The 17,450-nt window shown below is 43.7% G+C and overlaps 1 protein-coding gene across 1 annotated transcript in view; it reads left to right on the plus strand.

Moving 5' to 3' along the window:
* Positions 1–16,132, plus strand: part of LOC124589757 (speckle-type POZ protein-like) — a gene marked incomplete at its 3' end in the record, with an annotated part of 39,572 nt that extends 23,440 nt beyond the window's left edge. The window contains exon 2 of the mRNA XM_047131586.1: positions 15,577–16,132. Coding sequence (XP_046987542.1) covers positions 15,588–16,132 — 545 coding nt within the window. The remainder of the gene's footprint in view (positions 1–15,576) is intronic.
* Positions 16,133–17,450: the final 1,318 nt, after the last annotated feature.

Genomic DNA, 17,450 nt, shown 5'->3' on the forward strand with positions numbered 1-17,450 from the left:
CGTTATGAGACACTGATGGCAGCTGGAAAGATAGTCTGTCGGAAGGTTACACATACCGACAAACTTGCATAAGGATTCCAATCATCATCCACAAGAGAAAACAGGTGTAATGAAGTCTAGTGGACAGAGCTAAAAGGATTTGTGCTCCGGGATACCTGGAGGCCAAGTTAAAACATCTAAAGCAGGCGTTTGAGAGGAATGGGTACGCTACTAAGGAAATAGTTTTGCGGCCGAATTTCACGAGGTCTAAGGACAACGATAGGAGACAGCGATGGAAGAACACGGTTTCTCTACCCTTCATCAAAAAGGTAACGGATCAAATCGGCAAGATTTTAAGGAAACATAACGTTAGACCGACCAACTAAGAAAATAGGTCTAGCACTACGTTCCGTTAAGGATAAACGTCCTCCTCTGTCTGCAAGAGGTGTATACAAGATTTCGTGTACACGCGGTAGGATCTACATTGGAACTGCAAAGAGAAGTGTGAATACACTGTTGAAGGAACATAAAAGTCTTTGCCCACTATGGAAAACAGACAAGTCAGGCGTGGCGGAACATGGTCTTCAGTCGGGTGACCACGTAGTGAAACATACGGAAACTGAAGTTTTGTGTACTATGACTATTATCCACGGCTATATAGAGAAGGCATCGAAATACATAAACATGGGGGTAATTTTAACAGAAAAGAAGTTGTGGCACTCATCGATATATGGGCAGAGGCGTTACAGAATCTATGAGAAGTCTTTATCGTTGACCTACTATGATCGATAGTTATATTTTATCCTCGCAAGGTTCATCTCTATCACGTGAAATCCAGACCACGCCCACTTTTCCCGGTATTTAGGCCGTTCTTCGACGTCCGACTCGTCAGTCGGCAAGACTCAGCACAACCAGGAGCACCTCCGAACATGTCCAACGTAGTTTAGGAGGAGACGTCAGGGACAGAAGAATTTCCAACCCAGAAAAATTCTAGGCAGCTGAAACGTCCGGTCGCGAGAGCCTTCATTGTATGATTGAGGTAGTGATGCCACCGACGCACCAGGTTGAGGATAACCGTCTGGTGACACACCGCGACCTACTGCGTGAAGAAGTCGCTAACTGACTGCGGTACACCGCCGCCTGACAGGAATCGAAGAAGCTTCGGGGAGAGATCGCGACTGCACTCCGTCCACCGTCAGAGTAAACCTCGTGGAATCATTGCACTAAGTTTGCTTCCCCGTTTGCTGGAACCTCATTGGATTTCGTTCCACGTGGAGCGGAAGCCAAGCTGCTGCGAGTACCGTCAAGCACGATAATGAGGATACGTATTACGCTGTGCTTTCCGCGCACACCGAAACAGCGATGACACGGGACAGCAGCTTCACTGGCGCATGTAACGTGGACAGCACCTGCTGGGGAACTGATCCAACTAACCTGCAGTGATGTGAACAGTTGCGGTAAAGACGTCGAACAGAAACGAGCGGCGAACAATACAGCTTTGGAATGTCACTTCATTCTTATACAGAAGGAAGTAATGTGGTAAAACTTGTGTGATACTCGTTAGACGCGGCCGAGCGGAAAACACAGCATGCTTCCGATCTTAGCTAACATAGTATAGTGATGAAAAACAAGTGATGAACATTCCTGGCTTTAACAGGGGTAATTTGCCTGCGTGAGCTCTGTGTGGCGTAGAGGCGCACTGCTGATTTCCCAGGTGGTTAAACGTTGAAGTCACTGATGGTATTACAGTCAATCGCCTCGTCATCTAACTCCTTCCTTGTCGCACAAATAGGAATAAATTTCAGTACTTCTGCGGCGATAACGACGCGATCAGAAACAGAATCCCAAACCACCAAAAGGTCCACATTTCCCCCTCTTCTATGACGTGCTGTTCTGCATTTCTTCCTCGTTCAGCAATGACGTGTCACAAAGCTTCCTGCTTTAGTTCCAGTACGTTTGGAAGCTTAAATGTCGTGTCAAATCCATTACCTCTGCTCCAGATCAGTTCTGTTGCGTTCAGACTGCGGCGTTAAGGTGACAAGTGCAAAACTGCGGCATTGCTATACTGAGCTCGACGCCGTGAAAACTATTGCTTGCAATTTTTCTACGAGATTCACCGCTCTGGCTGGCGAGACATCTGTCCTACAAAACAATAGGCACATTCAGAGTATTTCACTTTTCATATTCCTCGAAAAATTTTAATTGTGTAATGTATTCTTAACTTCAACAATATTTAAGAATCTTTTTTAAAATATCGACAACTAAGAATGTGTGTTTCCAAAGAAAAGTACAATTTTTCATGCGATATGTAATTGGAAACTAGATGTGCACTTTCTTGAAAAAGTTATTACGTATGAATTAATTACCACACATTTGATGAATTTCATGTTAAAGTGATTTAGTTTTTCAAACCGAACAAAGAAAAACACTCTAAATTACGATTTCCGATTCGCCGCCCGCAAGTACACGTAACCATCAGTCTATACATTACATCACGCATATAAATGAGCCACCTTCTTATTTTTATGAAATAGTGTTTCTCGAGAAACGTCAGAGCTGGTTTTCCTCCGTAAGCTCGTGAAAAACATTAAGAACAACTTGTTTCTCGACACTGACGGTGTTGCGTGCGTGTTTCACTAAGCAGGAAACAGTTATCCACTTACACGATACGTATCAACAGCACGACAAACAGAACGCAAGTGGCGTTTATGGAAACTGTGAGAGAACACGGTTTTTGAAATAAAATTACGTAGTTAAAGTGTGATTTAGAAAAAACTTTGATGGCTGTTAGTAGATAAGAATGTCTCAGTTTCATTGACAGTGGCGTAGTAATAAGATACGTAATTCGTGCGTTGGACCCACTTGAAAGAACGCAACAGCGCCAGTGTGGGAGAGCTGCTGCTGCTGACTGATCGTCCAGCTTGTGTTTGTTTACACCGGGTTTACTCTTATGGTGAACAAAGTGTACCTGGCACAAAATATTCTGGTCGAATGTAAAGTATGCTAGCGTCAAGACACAATCAGTGCCTTGTCTGGCCGATAGCGATGGAAATACTATCGAAGACAGAGCTGCCAAAGCAGAGTTACTAAACACAGCCTTCCGAAATTCCTTAACCAAAGGAGACGAAGTAAACATACCATAATTCGAACTAAGAACAGCTGCCAACGTGAGCAACGTAGAAGTAAATATACTCGGAGTAGTGAAACAACTTAAATCACTTAACAAAAACAAGTCTTCTGGTCCAGACTGTATACAATTAGGTTCCTTTCACAGTATGCTGATGCATTAGCTCCATACCTAATTATATACAACCCTTCACGAAAGATCCGTACCCAAAGACCGGAAAGTTGCACAGCTAACACCAATATTCAAGAAAGGTAGTAGGAGTAATCCACTAAATTACAGGCCCATATCGTTAACGTCGATATGCAGCAGGATTTTTGAACATATATTGTGTTCCAACATCATGAATTACCTCGAAGAAAACAGTCTATTGACACACAGTCAGCATGGGTTTACAAAACATCATTCCTGTGAAACACACTTTATTCGCATGAAGTGTTGAGTCCTGTTGACAAGGGATTTGTAATTGATTCCGTATTTCGGGATTTACGGAAGGCTTTTGACATTGTACCACACAAGTGGCTTGTAGTGAAATTGCGTGCTTATGGAATATCGTCTCAGTTATGTGACTGGATCCGTGATTTCCTGTCAGAGGGGTCACAGTTCGTAGTAATTGAAGGAAAGTCATAGAATAAAACTGAAGTGATTTCTGGCTTTCCCCAAGGTAGTGTTGTAGGTCCTTATGTACATAAACGATTTAGGAGACAATCTGAGCATTCTTGTTAGGTTGTTAGCAGATGATGCTGTCGTTTATCGACTAATAAATTCAGAAGATCAAAACAAATTGCAAAACGATTTAGAAAAGATATCTGTATGGTGCGGAAATTGACCCTAATTAACGAAAAGTCTAAAGTCATCGACATAAGTGCTGTAAGGAATCGGTCAAATTTCGGTTACACGATAAGTCAGTCAAATCTAAACTAAATACCTATGAATTACAATTACGAACAACTTAAATTGGAAGGAATAGATGCAAATAACGTGGGGAAGGCTAATCAAAGACAGCGTTTTATTGGCAGGACACTGAGAACATGTAATAGAGTTACCAAAGAGACTGCCTATAATACGATTGTCGGTGCCTTTTTAGAATACTGCTGCGCCGTGTGGGATTGTTACTAGATAGAAATAACGGAATACACCGAGAAAGTTAAAAGGACGACAGCGCGTTTTGTATTAGCGCGAAAAAGGGGAGAGAATGTCACTAAAATGATACATGATTTGAGGTGGACATCATTAAAAGAAAGTTTTTCGTTGCGGCGGAATATTCCCGCGAAATTTCAGTCACCAACTTTCTCCTCCGAATGCGGAAATATTTTATTGACGCCGGCATACATAAGAGAAACGATCATCACAATAAAATAAGGGAACGGAAAGATGTAGGTGTTCGTTTTTCAGCGCGCTGTACGAAATTGGAATAATAAATAATTGTTGTGAAGGTGGGTCAATGAACCCTCTGCCAGGCACTTAAATGTGATTTGCACAGTATCCATGTAGATGTATATAGGGCGGGTGCCATTGGTGGATACAGAAAAACCTCAAGGAGGAGCCCAAAAGATATCTTGAGCTACCTTTCCTTTTACCGTAATAAGAAAGTCATATGCAAAGTTTGTTTTATTTAAACTGATTATACATATATACAAGACAGTGCCATCTTATGATATAAAAAAAGGTAAAATTGTGGTCCTCTTTCTCAAATGATGAATACTATGCACCTATTCTTCCTGGAAAATTGGTTAATTACATCGTCCGTACTTACAACGCTACGTATCGAAGGTTCTCCGTACAAGAAAACAGCAGAACATTCCCAACTTTTCTCGACAAATGCCAGACAGAATAACTTATCAAGATTACTAGAATGGCCGCTACTTTTCTCGTAGGTATGTATTAGCTACCTATCTGCCAGAGAGAAGCATACGATGACGAGGACGCGAGTGCTACATAGGAGAGCGCAATATCGCAGAAGTACAGAGACTCCAAAACAAATACTTAAGAACTGCTGCTGATGCTAGCCGGTATGAATCAAACAGACATCTATACGACTCACAGTATACAAAAAATTCCAGAAATCATCCAAAAGAAGCCCTTTAAATTCGTCCACCAAACAGACTCCAACCACCTACTCATCAGGAATCTGGGACAAAATCCACCCAAGCCCAGAACCAAATTCCCCATCATGACAAATACCAAAATACACACACTCACAAACATACAATAACGACGTTTTCATCCCATCATTTCGTTACCATCATCATCAGACAAAAGGCAGGGATCACATCAGATCCGATCTTTTGAACACAGGGGTTCATAACCCGTCAGACCACCTCGTCTCTCCCACTTCTGTTGGTGTAACTTCAGAGTTACGTCGTTTGTGATATGGGGACGTGCTTTCCCTCCCCCTCGCACCCCCTGCCCCCTTGTATAACAGTGGTCGTTTTCAACAGACGTGTCGCCCCATACATATTCCTCATTCTCCGGTGGATGTCTGCTGCTGTTTGGCCTTCGGCAGCCAAGAACAGAATAACAGCACGTCGGTCCCCTGTCGAGACGTTTGGCAACATCGACGTAGTCCTCGGTTTCGCACTTACCGAACGCACGCCGGAGAGACAGGAATGCCACACTGGTGATGCCTTGCCTACGTATTCGTGCTTATTTATTACACACGTGCGTCGGAGTCGCGCTCCGTTGCATACACGTAGCAGCAATGCGAACGGTAGCTTTTTGGTCACCCACTGTTTACGTGGAACTGCTGGAAGTCGAGGTAGTGCACAGTGAGTCTGTGGCGCTTGTTCACCATGATTAGTATTGGATGTTTAACTAGACCCTAAACTGAATTTGTGTTACCTGCTTTTTCCGACACAAGTATAAAACCTTCTCTACTGGGACTGCAGCGAACATGAGGTAAAAATGGCATTCTCCTACAACTGCTCTAATTAGCTGTCAGTTGTTTTGACGTCTGTTCATTACATTGATTCACAACGGGCTCGTTTCGGCGGAATTGCCATTTTCAAGTGTTCCTCTTCAGATAATTGTTGAACTATACGTACGTCTTTGTACTTCCCACCTAGTATTACATTAGATTGTGCTTACGTCTATGTGGGATGTTATTGTTGTACTGTATGAGGGTCTATGCATTTTCTGTGTTATATTACGTCTCTAATGCATGTTAGAGCGAGATTTCTGTGTTGTAACGTGTCGTTGTTACGAACCACATATTTTCTTTCGTTATTGGAGTTTAGATAATTTTACATGGTGTTTATTGACAGTTGTGATGGTTAACGTTTACAGAGTAGATTACATCGCGTAAATCCAGAGGTGGTGTTTCAGTTTCAGTGATTGTGAATCTGTCATTACGCATAGAGGTAAAAATAAAGTGAGTTGTCATGGCGTTAAAAACGTCAAGACGACGTCAGCATCGAGTGAGGTAGCGCAGTGGTTACCACACTGGACTCGCTGTCGGACGGACGCTGGTTCACACTCACGTCCTGCCATCCCGATTCAGGTTTTCCGTGATTTCCCTAAATCGCTGAAGGCAAATGCCGATACGGTTCCTTCGGAAGGGCACGACCATTTTCCACTCTCCATCGTTTCCTCACCGCAGCTTTTGCTCCGTCTCTAATGGTCGCGTTGTCCACGTGACGTTACACAATCATGTCCTCTTCCTCAGACGTCCGCCATCTTAAATGCTAGAAAAAAACTCCGAAAGTTGTCTGATGAAAAATGCCAGATGGCGTCGTTTATGGATGTACTACTCATTCTGATCACGTGAAGAAATGTGTAGAACGGATTGCCCAGAAGAAAGCAAATGGATATTGAACGAATAAAATGATATCTGTCTGCTGTAATATGCTTTGTTGGTTCAAATTTTACGAAACGGAAGAGTCTTCTAGTAGTCCGCATACATTGCTTTAGTAATCAGATTTTTTTTTTAAATTTCAAACGTCCGTAACTTTTTTCTCTCATAAAAGTTCCCTCCTTTCCACTTACGTAGTTCATTTCAAGTTGCTATTCCTGCTTGTTCAGACTTTGAATCTGAGTTGCGTATTTTTCGTTATTTATCTGTAAATCACTCTTAGAAAGTCGCTCTAAATCTGTCACACTCAACATGACAGTTCTGGCGTACACAAAACTTACACTATGGTTTGTCACAAAAATCCGTCTGTTTCTTTCGTACTACACAGGGTTTCGAGGATTTTTCTCTGAGTATAATAGGCATAACTCTTGAATATTAAGTTCTTCAGGGAAATATCAGGTAAGTTGTCCGTAACATAGGAGGCCATTTGATTGAATTCGTCCGTTAATCTATACCTTTCCATCAGCGGAACATTCTAAAAGGATATCAGTCGTAAATAGTTACAGTCGTAACTGTAACGTGACTCGAGGTCCATAATCACTTTGAAGAACCAGAAATACGCCTCAGCACTTGGTTTCCCTGCATTCCGCACAGGACCGAAACGTTCTTCATCCTCCTGCGTTTCTGTGGCTTTCATTTCACTTCACTTGTCTGTGCTTTGTTACTAAACAACGTAACAATTCGAACTCGGTTCTCACTGTGTGAGTGACGGTCAAGTATTGTTACGCCAGTAGCACGAAGCTGCAGCACACGATACGAACCACAGAGGGCGGAGGGCGTTCTTCCTCGGCATAGAATGGACCAACATCGTTCTTCTCAAGTACATCAAAACTTGGACGCGGATTTTCAGTTGACTTGATCGATTTCACGAAAAACTTTGGCATATTGCAGTACTTCCATTCCTTTCTGAGACGACGTCACGAATAAAATTTAAGATTTTGATGGACCTCGATCGTTATTCCCGTGCGTCCTTCGTATATACGTAGCATCGCTTATCATGCATACTTACGTTCATGACTGTGTCTGTATGTTGTACGAAATTCGATCTCCTGTATGATTAGGATTGCTCTATCTAGTTGGGACACTCTTCATATAGGGCACTAGAAATGTAGCAAGAAATTCATTTATTATAATTATTTTTATTTAGAACACATTTACAAGTAATTTGTTGCGGAGAAATAATTGGTACACCACATATTTCTGAAGATTTCACCTCTTTCAGCAAATCTTTTTTCCCTTTACGTATTTATAAAACTCCATGCAAGTCAGCTTGTAGTTAAACTGGCACTGTAAGATTGACTCCACAGTCCCTGTCAGCAGTCGACTTCTTTCGTCAGTGCACTGGGCCGATGTCAGCCAAAATGCTCTTTCCACAGTGGCATTGTGTGCGGGAATAGAACAAAAATACTCGCAAGATTCTAGTAGTCGGCATTTGTGTTCAGGATTTTGGGTTTCCTTAAGAAAGTAAATCCACGCCTCTTCCACGGACTGTTCACACTTGACTCCCCTGAGTTTCTAAAAGCTCTTCCGACCTCTCTCTCATATGATATTACCGAAAACAATTGTCGCCTGAAATATTCGCGTAATTTTTATTCAGGTACATAGCAGCGTTTTCAATCGTCAAGCATTCTGTGGTTTCAGATGGCGTCATCCAATCAAATACCTGATCTTTATGAAGACAACTATCCCATTTCTCTCACTAATCAAATGTTATGGTACAGAAAGCTATTGTCTCAAGTTCAAATTCTGAAATCAAATTATTTCTTGGCTAGGGTTCTCATTCTTTATTTTCTTCAAATACATGTTTGTTTGCATGCCGGTAAAATTGACTGATTTCCTTTCATTTATATACCTTTAAGTGTAAATTGATATATTTCTTACTTCAATTATCGAGACTTTACTCTTCTCGTTTTCTATATATTTTTCAAACAGAGCCAAGTTTGACTGTAGTAACGTGAAATAAATTTCGCGCATGGGATTACTGAAAAAATCAAATTATTTCAAGTGGCCTCTTTGGCGTCAAAAAATTGTCCAAAGGTTAAGAATTCTCTCAACTGCGGGCATTAACAAGAGCCATCTTGCTTTTCAATGAGCTAGAAGAGTTTGATGATTTACATCAACGTATAAGCAGAACTTTCTCAACTTGTCCTCCCAGAGTGTATTGAAACACAATTACGTATTTTTATGACGGTTGTTTCAATGTCTAGAGTCAAGATTGCAGCAGCGCTTGATAGTAGTACTGTGGAGAATACGGGCAGGCAACCCAGTTCCCTCTACACTGTTTCGTAGTCGCTCCTTAATTTGGTGAAACACATTCCGCTGAGCGCGTCGATGAAGGTCTCCGAAGTTATTGGTATTGCCTCCAGTAAAGCGATTAATTTATCTGATGGAATTTTCAGTTGTCTTAAAGGGTCTAAAGAAAACTTTGCAATTGTCTCCGATGTTTCGTTATTACGTGACTCAAACTTGAACAGCTTCTTTTGGATTCTGACAGATTCAGCTAAGTAGTGGTCAACTAAAGGAAACACCTTTTCGGCCTCCTGGTTCGATGCGTCGGTGCCAGTGTTCTAAACTGAAACTGTCTGCAAATGTTCTGTGCGGTCATACACGGAGTGTGGTGAGATAATATTTTTAACAATCGCTATAGCTTTGGTTCTGGCTGTAGACTGCTTTGCTGCGACTTTGTAGTCGGGATACATTGAGGCATTCACTTTTACGTCACAGTCAAGAGAACTGAAGGACTGACGAAGCGTGACAACTTCGTAAGCTGCTGTTAGTTTTGCAGCAGCAACGGGTAATTCTTTCTGGGTATCTTCTTTCATCATGAATGTAGCCATGGGCTTTGATGTTGATGCTACCGCGAATCTATTGGTAAGATTCATCTACATCTACATCTACATTGATACTCCGCAAGCCACCCAACGGTGTGTGGCGGAGGGCACTTTACGTGCCACTGTCATTACCTCCCTTTCCTGTTCCAGTCGCGTATGGTTCGCGGAAAGAACGACTGTCTGAAAGCCTCCGTGCGCGCTCTAATCTCTCTAATTTTACATTCGTGATCTCCTCGGGAGGTATAAGTAGGGGGAAGCAATATATTCGATACCTCATCCAGAAACGCACCCTCTCGAAACCTGGCGAGCAAGCTACACCGCGATGCAGAGCGCCTCTCTTGCAGAGTCTGCCACTTGAGTTTATTAAACATCTCCGTAACGCTATCACGGTTACCAAATAACCCAGTGACGAAACGCGCCGCTCTTCTTTGGATCTTCTCTATCTCCTCCGTCAACCCGACCTGGTACGAATCCCACACTGATGAGCAATACTCAAGTATAGGTCGAACGAGTGTTTTGTAAGCCACCTCCTTTGTTGATGGACTACATTTTCTAAGCACTCTCCCAATGAATCTCAACCTGGTACCCGCCTTACCAACAATTAGTTTTATATGATCATTCCACTTCAAATCGTTCCGTACGCATACTCCCAGATATTTTACAGAAGTAACTGCTACCAGTGTTTGTTCCGCTATCATATAATCATACAATAAAGGATCCTTCTTTCTATGTATTCGCAATACATTACATTTGTCTATGTTAAGGGTCAGTTGCCACTCCCTGCACCAAGTGCCTATCCGCTGCAGATCTTCCTGTATTTCGCTACAATTTTCTAATGCAGCAACTTCTCTGTATACTACAGCATCATCCGCGAAAAGCCGCATGGAACTTCCGACACTATCTACTAAGTCATTTATATATATTGTGAAAAGCAATGGTCCCATAACACTCCCCTGTGGCACGCCAGAGGTTACTTTAACGTCTGTAGAAGATTCTTCGTAGAAATGTGATGCTTCACTTCTGGCTTACCTCCGTGAGTTACTGAGATGAAACAGCAACGAACCTCTCAGCTCTGCCTGATCTGCACGTCCTTTCTTGACAAAAGACCGCTTCTTTGTGTAATCATTCGAAAAGTGACACACTTTTTCCAGACTTTTTTAGCTGTGATAAGCTAATTAGGCGGTAAAAAGTCGACAACACTTTCGTCACCGTACACGTGACTATACATTACCAACTGGCACACGTTGTTCGTATTACGTTTAGGAAGAACCGTCTTATCAGCTTGCAAATGGGAACTGGCCGATTTTCCCGTGTGGCGCTGCTTGTATAGTTCCAGCCACGTAGTGCTGGAGATTTCTGGTATTTTCTCGAATGACAGTGCTGCATCCAGAAGGTGCTTGCATCGGAAACAGAGGATACGCAACATGCAACACCATCTGTGAGATGATCTTATCAACATAAACTTGTTGACACAGAGAAAGCTGAGGCTGCATTTACATGTTGCGCTAAGAGATGGTGTTGCGTCAGTACGTCAGCCAAGCTCGTTAAGAGTGTTTTGCAAAATGGGGACATAATTTCCTCTTGTCGGGGGTGTCGGGAGGGGGAGGTCCGTACCAGGGACGGTCCTGACGTATCGGGGCGGATGGCAGCCGTACCTGCAGACCACCGCGCTCTGTGAAGTGGATGGAAGCTCCGACGGTGCCGCCTGTTTTCGTTCAGCCAGAAGTAGCGGTCGCGATGCGCCAATGTTTGGGACTGCTTCTGCTACGATGCAAGGGCAAGGATTTTTGATCGTTAACTGACACGAATTCATTTAAGATAACCACAAGACAGTAGCTATGCGAAGTATGAACATGCTATTTCCCTTTGTCGACAAGTTTTCAGCCACAGTCACTAACAAATATCTTGAGACATCATTCTTCTGAAACACGATATACTGTACTACAAATAAATTATGTTACTATGTTATGTCTTTTTGGGTACCTATATTTTCGGAATGGAACGTGTTGACCTATTCTGCATGGATTCCTACGAAAAACTGTTGCACTTAAAGAGGGTTAATTGAGTAAGATTTAGAAGTGCATCATGCTCATTAAGCGAAGTTACGATGGAACTTAATCGTGTAATAATCAGTTACTTTTATTCTACCACCAATTAAACTACAAATTAACTACTGACATATAGTATATATAGTGTAAATGAACACTTTAATTGTAATTAATTATGACACTTCCTGAAACTTTACTGTGCCCAAGTAACGTAATTCAATAAACATAATGAAATTAAGCATTGTAATTATGATTAATAAAATTTACGTAACTGTAACATCCCACTTACAATTGTCCACAGCTCGTGGTCTAGTGGTTAGTATTGGAACCTGTCTATCACAGGGTCTCACGTTCGATTACCGGCTAGATCGGCGGATTTTTTTCTGCCCAGAGACTGGGTGTTCGTGTTCTCCTCACCATTTCCTCATCATTCAGAAAAATGGGGAGACTGGAATGTGAAAAAGATGGATGTTGAGCGCCCTACAAACCAAACCACCACCACCACTCACAATTGTCTATGGTTGTGAATCAAGTTCACTAGTGGAAATCATCAGCAGGACTTCGAATGCTGCTCATCACTTAATTTACATCTGTAAATATTTTTGTCTGTTTCATTTAGTTTTAGGGCTCTGGTATACAGAATGCTGTTCCCTGACTTTGCTGAATAAGCTACGAATGGTAAAGGAGACGACGAATGTATGGTAGTCCTCCATGCGAGCTTTTCACAAGGACTACATCGTCCTTTGCTGGCTCCTCATCGGACATACATGGCTGGCTCACGGTCACCTACGTTGCGAGGACCCACCAAAGTGTCGCTGTGGTTCACACTTGACTGTCTGACATTTTATTGGACTGTCCAGATTTAGCCGCCCTGAGACAGACCTTTAACCTTCCTGGCGCACTGCCTGCAGTGTTGGGTGGCAGTGCCTGAACAGCCGATCTAGCTTCAAGTTTTGTTCGAGAGGAGGATTTTAACATTCAGTCTAAGGGTTTGCATGTGGCCTTGTCTTCCATCCCTTCACCCTACCTGCATTTTAACTCATCCCCGCCACCTCTGGTGCTGTCTATTCGACTTGGTATTCATCTTTTCAGCATTTGTGTTTCTCTTGCCTTTTGCTCTTAGGATGGGTATTTTAGTGTGTGGCAGTGGCTGGCTCATCCATTTTTATTACTGCAGTCAGCCAGCCAAGGCCACCTGCTATATTGTTTTTAACACTTTTAACAGCTTTTCTTCCTTTCCGTTAATTTTTCCAATTTTTGCTTGATATTTCGTTTCCGACTTCAGTGTGATTACTCACAGAGTCTTCCACATTTTGTTCCCTCCCAGATTTCATGCAATAATAGCTGTTCACTGCGCAATGGCAACTGCAGTGCCACTGTCAGCTCGTAAAGAATGACGACAGTGATAAGCGTCACAAAAACTGAATTGTACCGAGGTGAGCCGAGCAATACTTGTATCAGGCCTCAGGAAAACTTAGAGGCTGTAGCCAGGTCTTTGCCCTTGGGATTTAGCAGAACAGCCAGTGTGGCCGTTAGGCTAAAATGTTTGGAGACACCCGGTATACGGCATAGGCCCCTAATTTAGCTTTCATTTGTCGCGAATCTCTTGTCTAGCACCAAATTCCAAGCGACTGGAAAAAAGTGCATCCATATAACCAGAATAAAAAAACGAATCTGCAAAATTGCAGATCAATGTTCTCAACATTCGTCTGCTGTAGAATCCTTGAACATGTTATCAATTGAAAGAAAATAAATTTCCTTTATTTAAGAGCCTCTGTGTGCAAATCAGCACAAATTCAGAAATAATTGCATGTGTGAATCTCGCCTTGTCATTTGACATGATTATACTGCGAACTCTGGTCGAAGGGCAAAAGGTAGTCCATACTCCTAGATTTCCGGAAAGTATCTGCAACTGTCGCACTGCAGCCTGTTAATGGAGATAGCAACAGAAAAGGTTCTCAGATATGTGAGTGGCTGAAAGACTTCTTCAATAATAGAATCTAATATGCTGTCCTTGATGAAGAGCGTTCATCAGTGACAAGGGTATCGGCAGGGTGGTGTGAGAGGATCCCTGTGATCCTCCATATACATAAATGAGCTGGCAGACAGGGTGGGCAGCAATCTGCAGCTATTTGCTGATAAATGGAAATGTCGTGTGGCTGGGGCCTCCCATCGGGTAGACGGTTCGCCTGGTGCAGGTCTTTCGATTTGACGCCACTTCGGCGACCTGCGCGATGATGATTAGGACAACGCAACACCCAGTCCCTGAGCGGAGAAAATTTCCGACCCAGCCGGGAATCGAACCTGGGCCCTTAGGATTGACAGTCTGTCACGCTGACCACTCAGCTACCGGGGCGGACTATTTGCTGATGATGCTGAGGTAGAGAAAGGTGGTGTTTTTGAGTGACTTAGCAGTGTACAAGGTGACTTAGACGAAATTTCTTGTTTGTATAATGAATGAAAGCTACCTTTAAACGTAGAAATATGTAAGCTATGGCAGATGAGTAGGAAAAACTATCCAGTAATGCTCCTCTACAGCATTAGAAGCGTTCTGCTTGATAGTCACGTCCATTAAATATCCTGGAGTAAAGCTGCAAAGCGATATGAAATGGAACGAGCACGTAAATAGGGAAGTGTAAATAACCTGTAAAGTAGATGTCTACGGAACAGTAATGCGATTCATTCTTGGGTACTGCGTGAGTGTTGATCGTCACCGGGTCGGATTGAAGGAATGGCATCAAAGAAATTGAGGCAGGCTTCTAACATTTGGTAGCAATAGGTTTGAAGAAAATGTTACAGAGCTGCTGTAGAAACTCAAATGTCAATCCCTGGGGGGAAGCTGATGTTCTTTCAAGGAACACCATTGAGAATACGTAGAGAATTGGCTTTGGCAGCTGACAGCAGAACGATTCTGCTGCTACCAACGTACATTTCGCGTAAGGACCCAAAGATAAGATGCTAGGAATTAGGACTCATAAGGAGGCATATAGACACTTGTTTCACTGTCCATTATAATTATCCGGGCTGTTATGCCGTGGTCGGTTGATGAATTCTGTGTCAATTCCCAACGTTTCGTCTCCGACTGCAGGAGATATCTTCAAGGGGGTCTGTAGCTCGATGGAAGGTCCAACACACCCACTGGCTCGCTACTGACTGTACTGGGTGTGTTGGACCTTCCATCAAGCTACTGACCCCCTTGAAGATGTCTCCCGCAGTCGGAGACGAAACGTTGGGAATTGACACAGAATTCATCAACCGACCATGGCATAACAGCCCGGATAATTATAATGTACATGATATTTCCGCCCGTGAAAGTCTACATTTTAGTACTTGTTTCACTGTCGCTCTACTTGGGAGTGGAACGGGAAAGGTAATTACTAGCAGTTTCCTAAATACCGGGAGTGATTATGAGCTATAGATTCGCCAGGCCTTGTTTGTATTGCTCCTGATCTCCATATTTAAAACCTTCATTGTTTTGTAACACTGTACTGCGACTAGAAATTACAGAAATAGTGTCTTCACCCCTTTCTGTCGACTTCTTGTGGGAAATACAGGTGTTTGATATTGTATTGTTGAAGACACGTGGCTATCACCTGTGGCTAGGGAAGGATGTCATGCAGCTGTGATTGACATGTAATTGGCGATATTTACCCGCTGCTGCTGAGCACAGATCACCTATGCCTAATACATGAATTTACGGTGCTGTGTAAGGGCAAATGGCTGTTCAGTGATGCCTTGTTTCAGAAACATTCACAATGGCAGCCGCCAGGGAGGTGCAAGAGGCTGCTGCTACGGATGCTGGGGAAGGGACCACGGTGACTCTGGTGGCCGGGGACACGCGGCTGGTGGCGGACAGGGCCGTCCTGGCAGACAGGAGCCCCGTGTTCGCCGCCATGCTCTGCCAGGACACGCCGGAGGCCAACAGCAGTGTCGTCACCGTCCCCGACGTCGAGGGCCCGGTGCTGCACCAGCTGCTGGCCTACATGAACTCCCTCCATGCTCCCGAGATGCCCCGCATGGCCCCACAACTCCTGGCAGCTGCAGACAGGTACGGCGTGTGGGGGCTGAAGGTCCAGTGTGAGGAGCAGCTGGCCAGTCAGCTGTCAGCAGAGAACGCGGCGCGCACGGCGGTGCTGGCAGTGAGGTACTCCTGTCCCAGCCTCGCTGAGGTCGCTGTCGCCTTCATAAAAGCCAACTCGCTGGTGTTTGCCACAGCGGGTTGGGCCGATGCGGTCCTCAACCACCCTGATGAGGTGGTCAAAGTGAGTCAGTTGCTCGGTGGGCCACTAACAGAAACCAGGTAAGTGTGAGACAAGATGATCACCTGCATTTACCATTGTTAAGTGTGAAACTCTGTCCAGATATCTGTGTGTGTGTGTCTGTGTGTGTGTGTGTGTGTGTGTGTGTGTGTGTGTGTGTGTGTTCAAGGCTATAATGTTTGCCACTGAGTTTGTATAGATGTCTCTGTCCTGTAAAATACAGCTTCATTGATGCCTGCAACAGCCATTTGCTGGTACCTCAGAATACTTTTGTTGCCCGGCAGATTCAAAGAGAATTGTTAAGGCTTTCGTCGCCACTTGTTGACAAACTGCCTACTGGCTTCTATCTCGGGTCATTTGGCCGATGTTCGTCTGATGATTTTACTGACGTTTCGCCAGCACGAGTGGCTGACATTGTCAAAGCTTCGCCCTTCACTGCCAGTGGTGAACTGGAGCCCACCTCGCTGCCGCAGACGGGATGACTGGATGATCAATCATTACCAGGATGAAAGAACATAAGAGACAGTGCAGGTTGGGCCAGCTTGAGAAATCAGCCGCTTATTCAGAGAAGCTGTAGAAATAGAAAAACACGTGAATGGCTCCAACAAGAAAGCGGAAAGCCTTAAGGTAAACGGATCCTGGATTCCTGTAATGCAGCGAACGACCGTCGCAGGTAGCAAGAGTACAACTGCACCGGAAATGACCGCGGAAAAGCCCTCAGACATTGGGGCAACAGGTACATATGGTCTGTGGCTGTGAGCTCGGCTCCAATTCATCACCGGCAATGGAGGGTGAAGCTTTGACAATGCCAGCCACTCATGCTGCAGATGTCATGAAACAGCCCAAGTTTTCATAGCTTCAAACATTTTGACCTTTACACAGTCCCTCCTTATTTGTTGTCACTGTTAAATTGCATGTGTACAAAACGTTGCCCTATAGCTTTCTGCATCAGGTATCTCAACAAAGGTACAAACCCTTTGTATACAGCATCAGTCATTCTGCTGTGGGCACAAAGATGCGTTGCTCAGCACATAAGCCGAAGCAGTGATGTGTCTAGTTTGGGGCCAAGACGAGCTGTGCCTCAGGCCTCATTCTGTGCACTGTGCAGGTCACTAAAATCCTGTTTGCGTAAAGTAGAGTTTAAAGCGGTTTAGTGTGTCTTCTTCAACTGCTACTTGCAGTAAAATACCTAGCAATAGTGTCACGCTGCGTAAACACAAGAAAAGATGAGGACTAAGTGTGTCACTCATAACCAACACCTGGTACAAAGTATCGTACTGCAGCAAAGATCATGTTGAGCAACAATATATTAACAGTTTTCGATTGATGATGCAGCTAATATAGACCTGAGGAAATCAG

The sequence above is a fragment of the Schistocerca americana genome, unplaced genomic scaffold, assembly GCF_021461395.2.
Source record: "Schistocerca americana isolate TAMUIC-IGC-003095 unplaced genomic scaffold, iqSchAmer2.1 HiC_scaffold_723, whole genome shotgun sequence".
Classification (NCBI taxonomy): domain Eukaryota; kingdom Metazoa; phylum Arthropoda; class Insecta; order Orthoptera; family Acrididae; genus Schistocerca; species Schistocerca americana.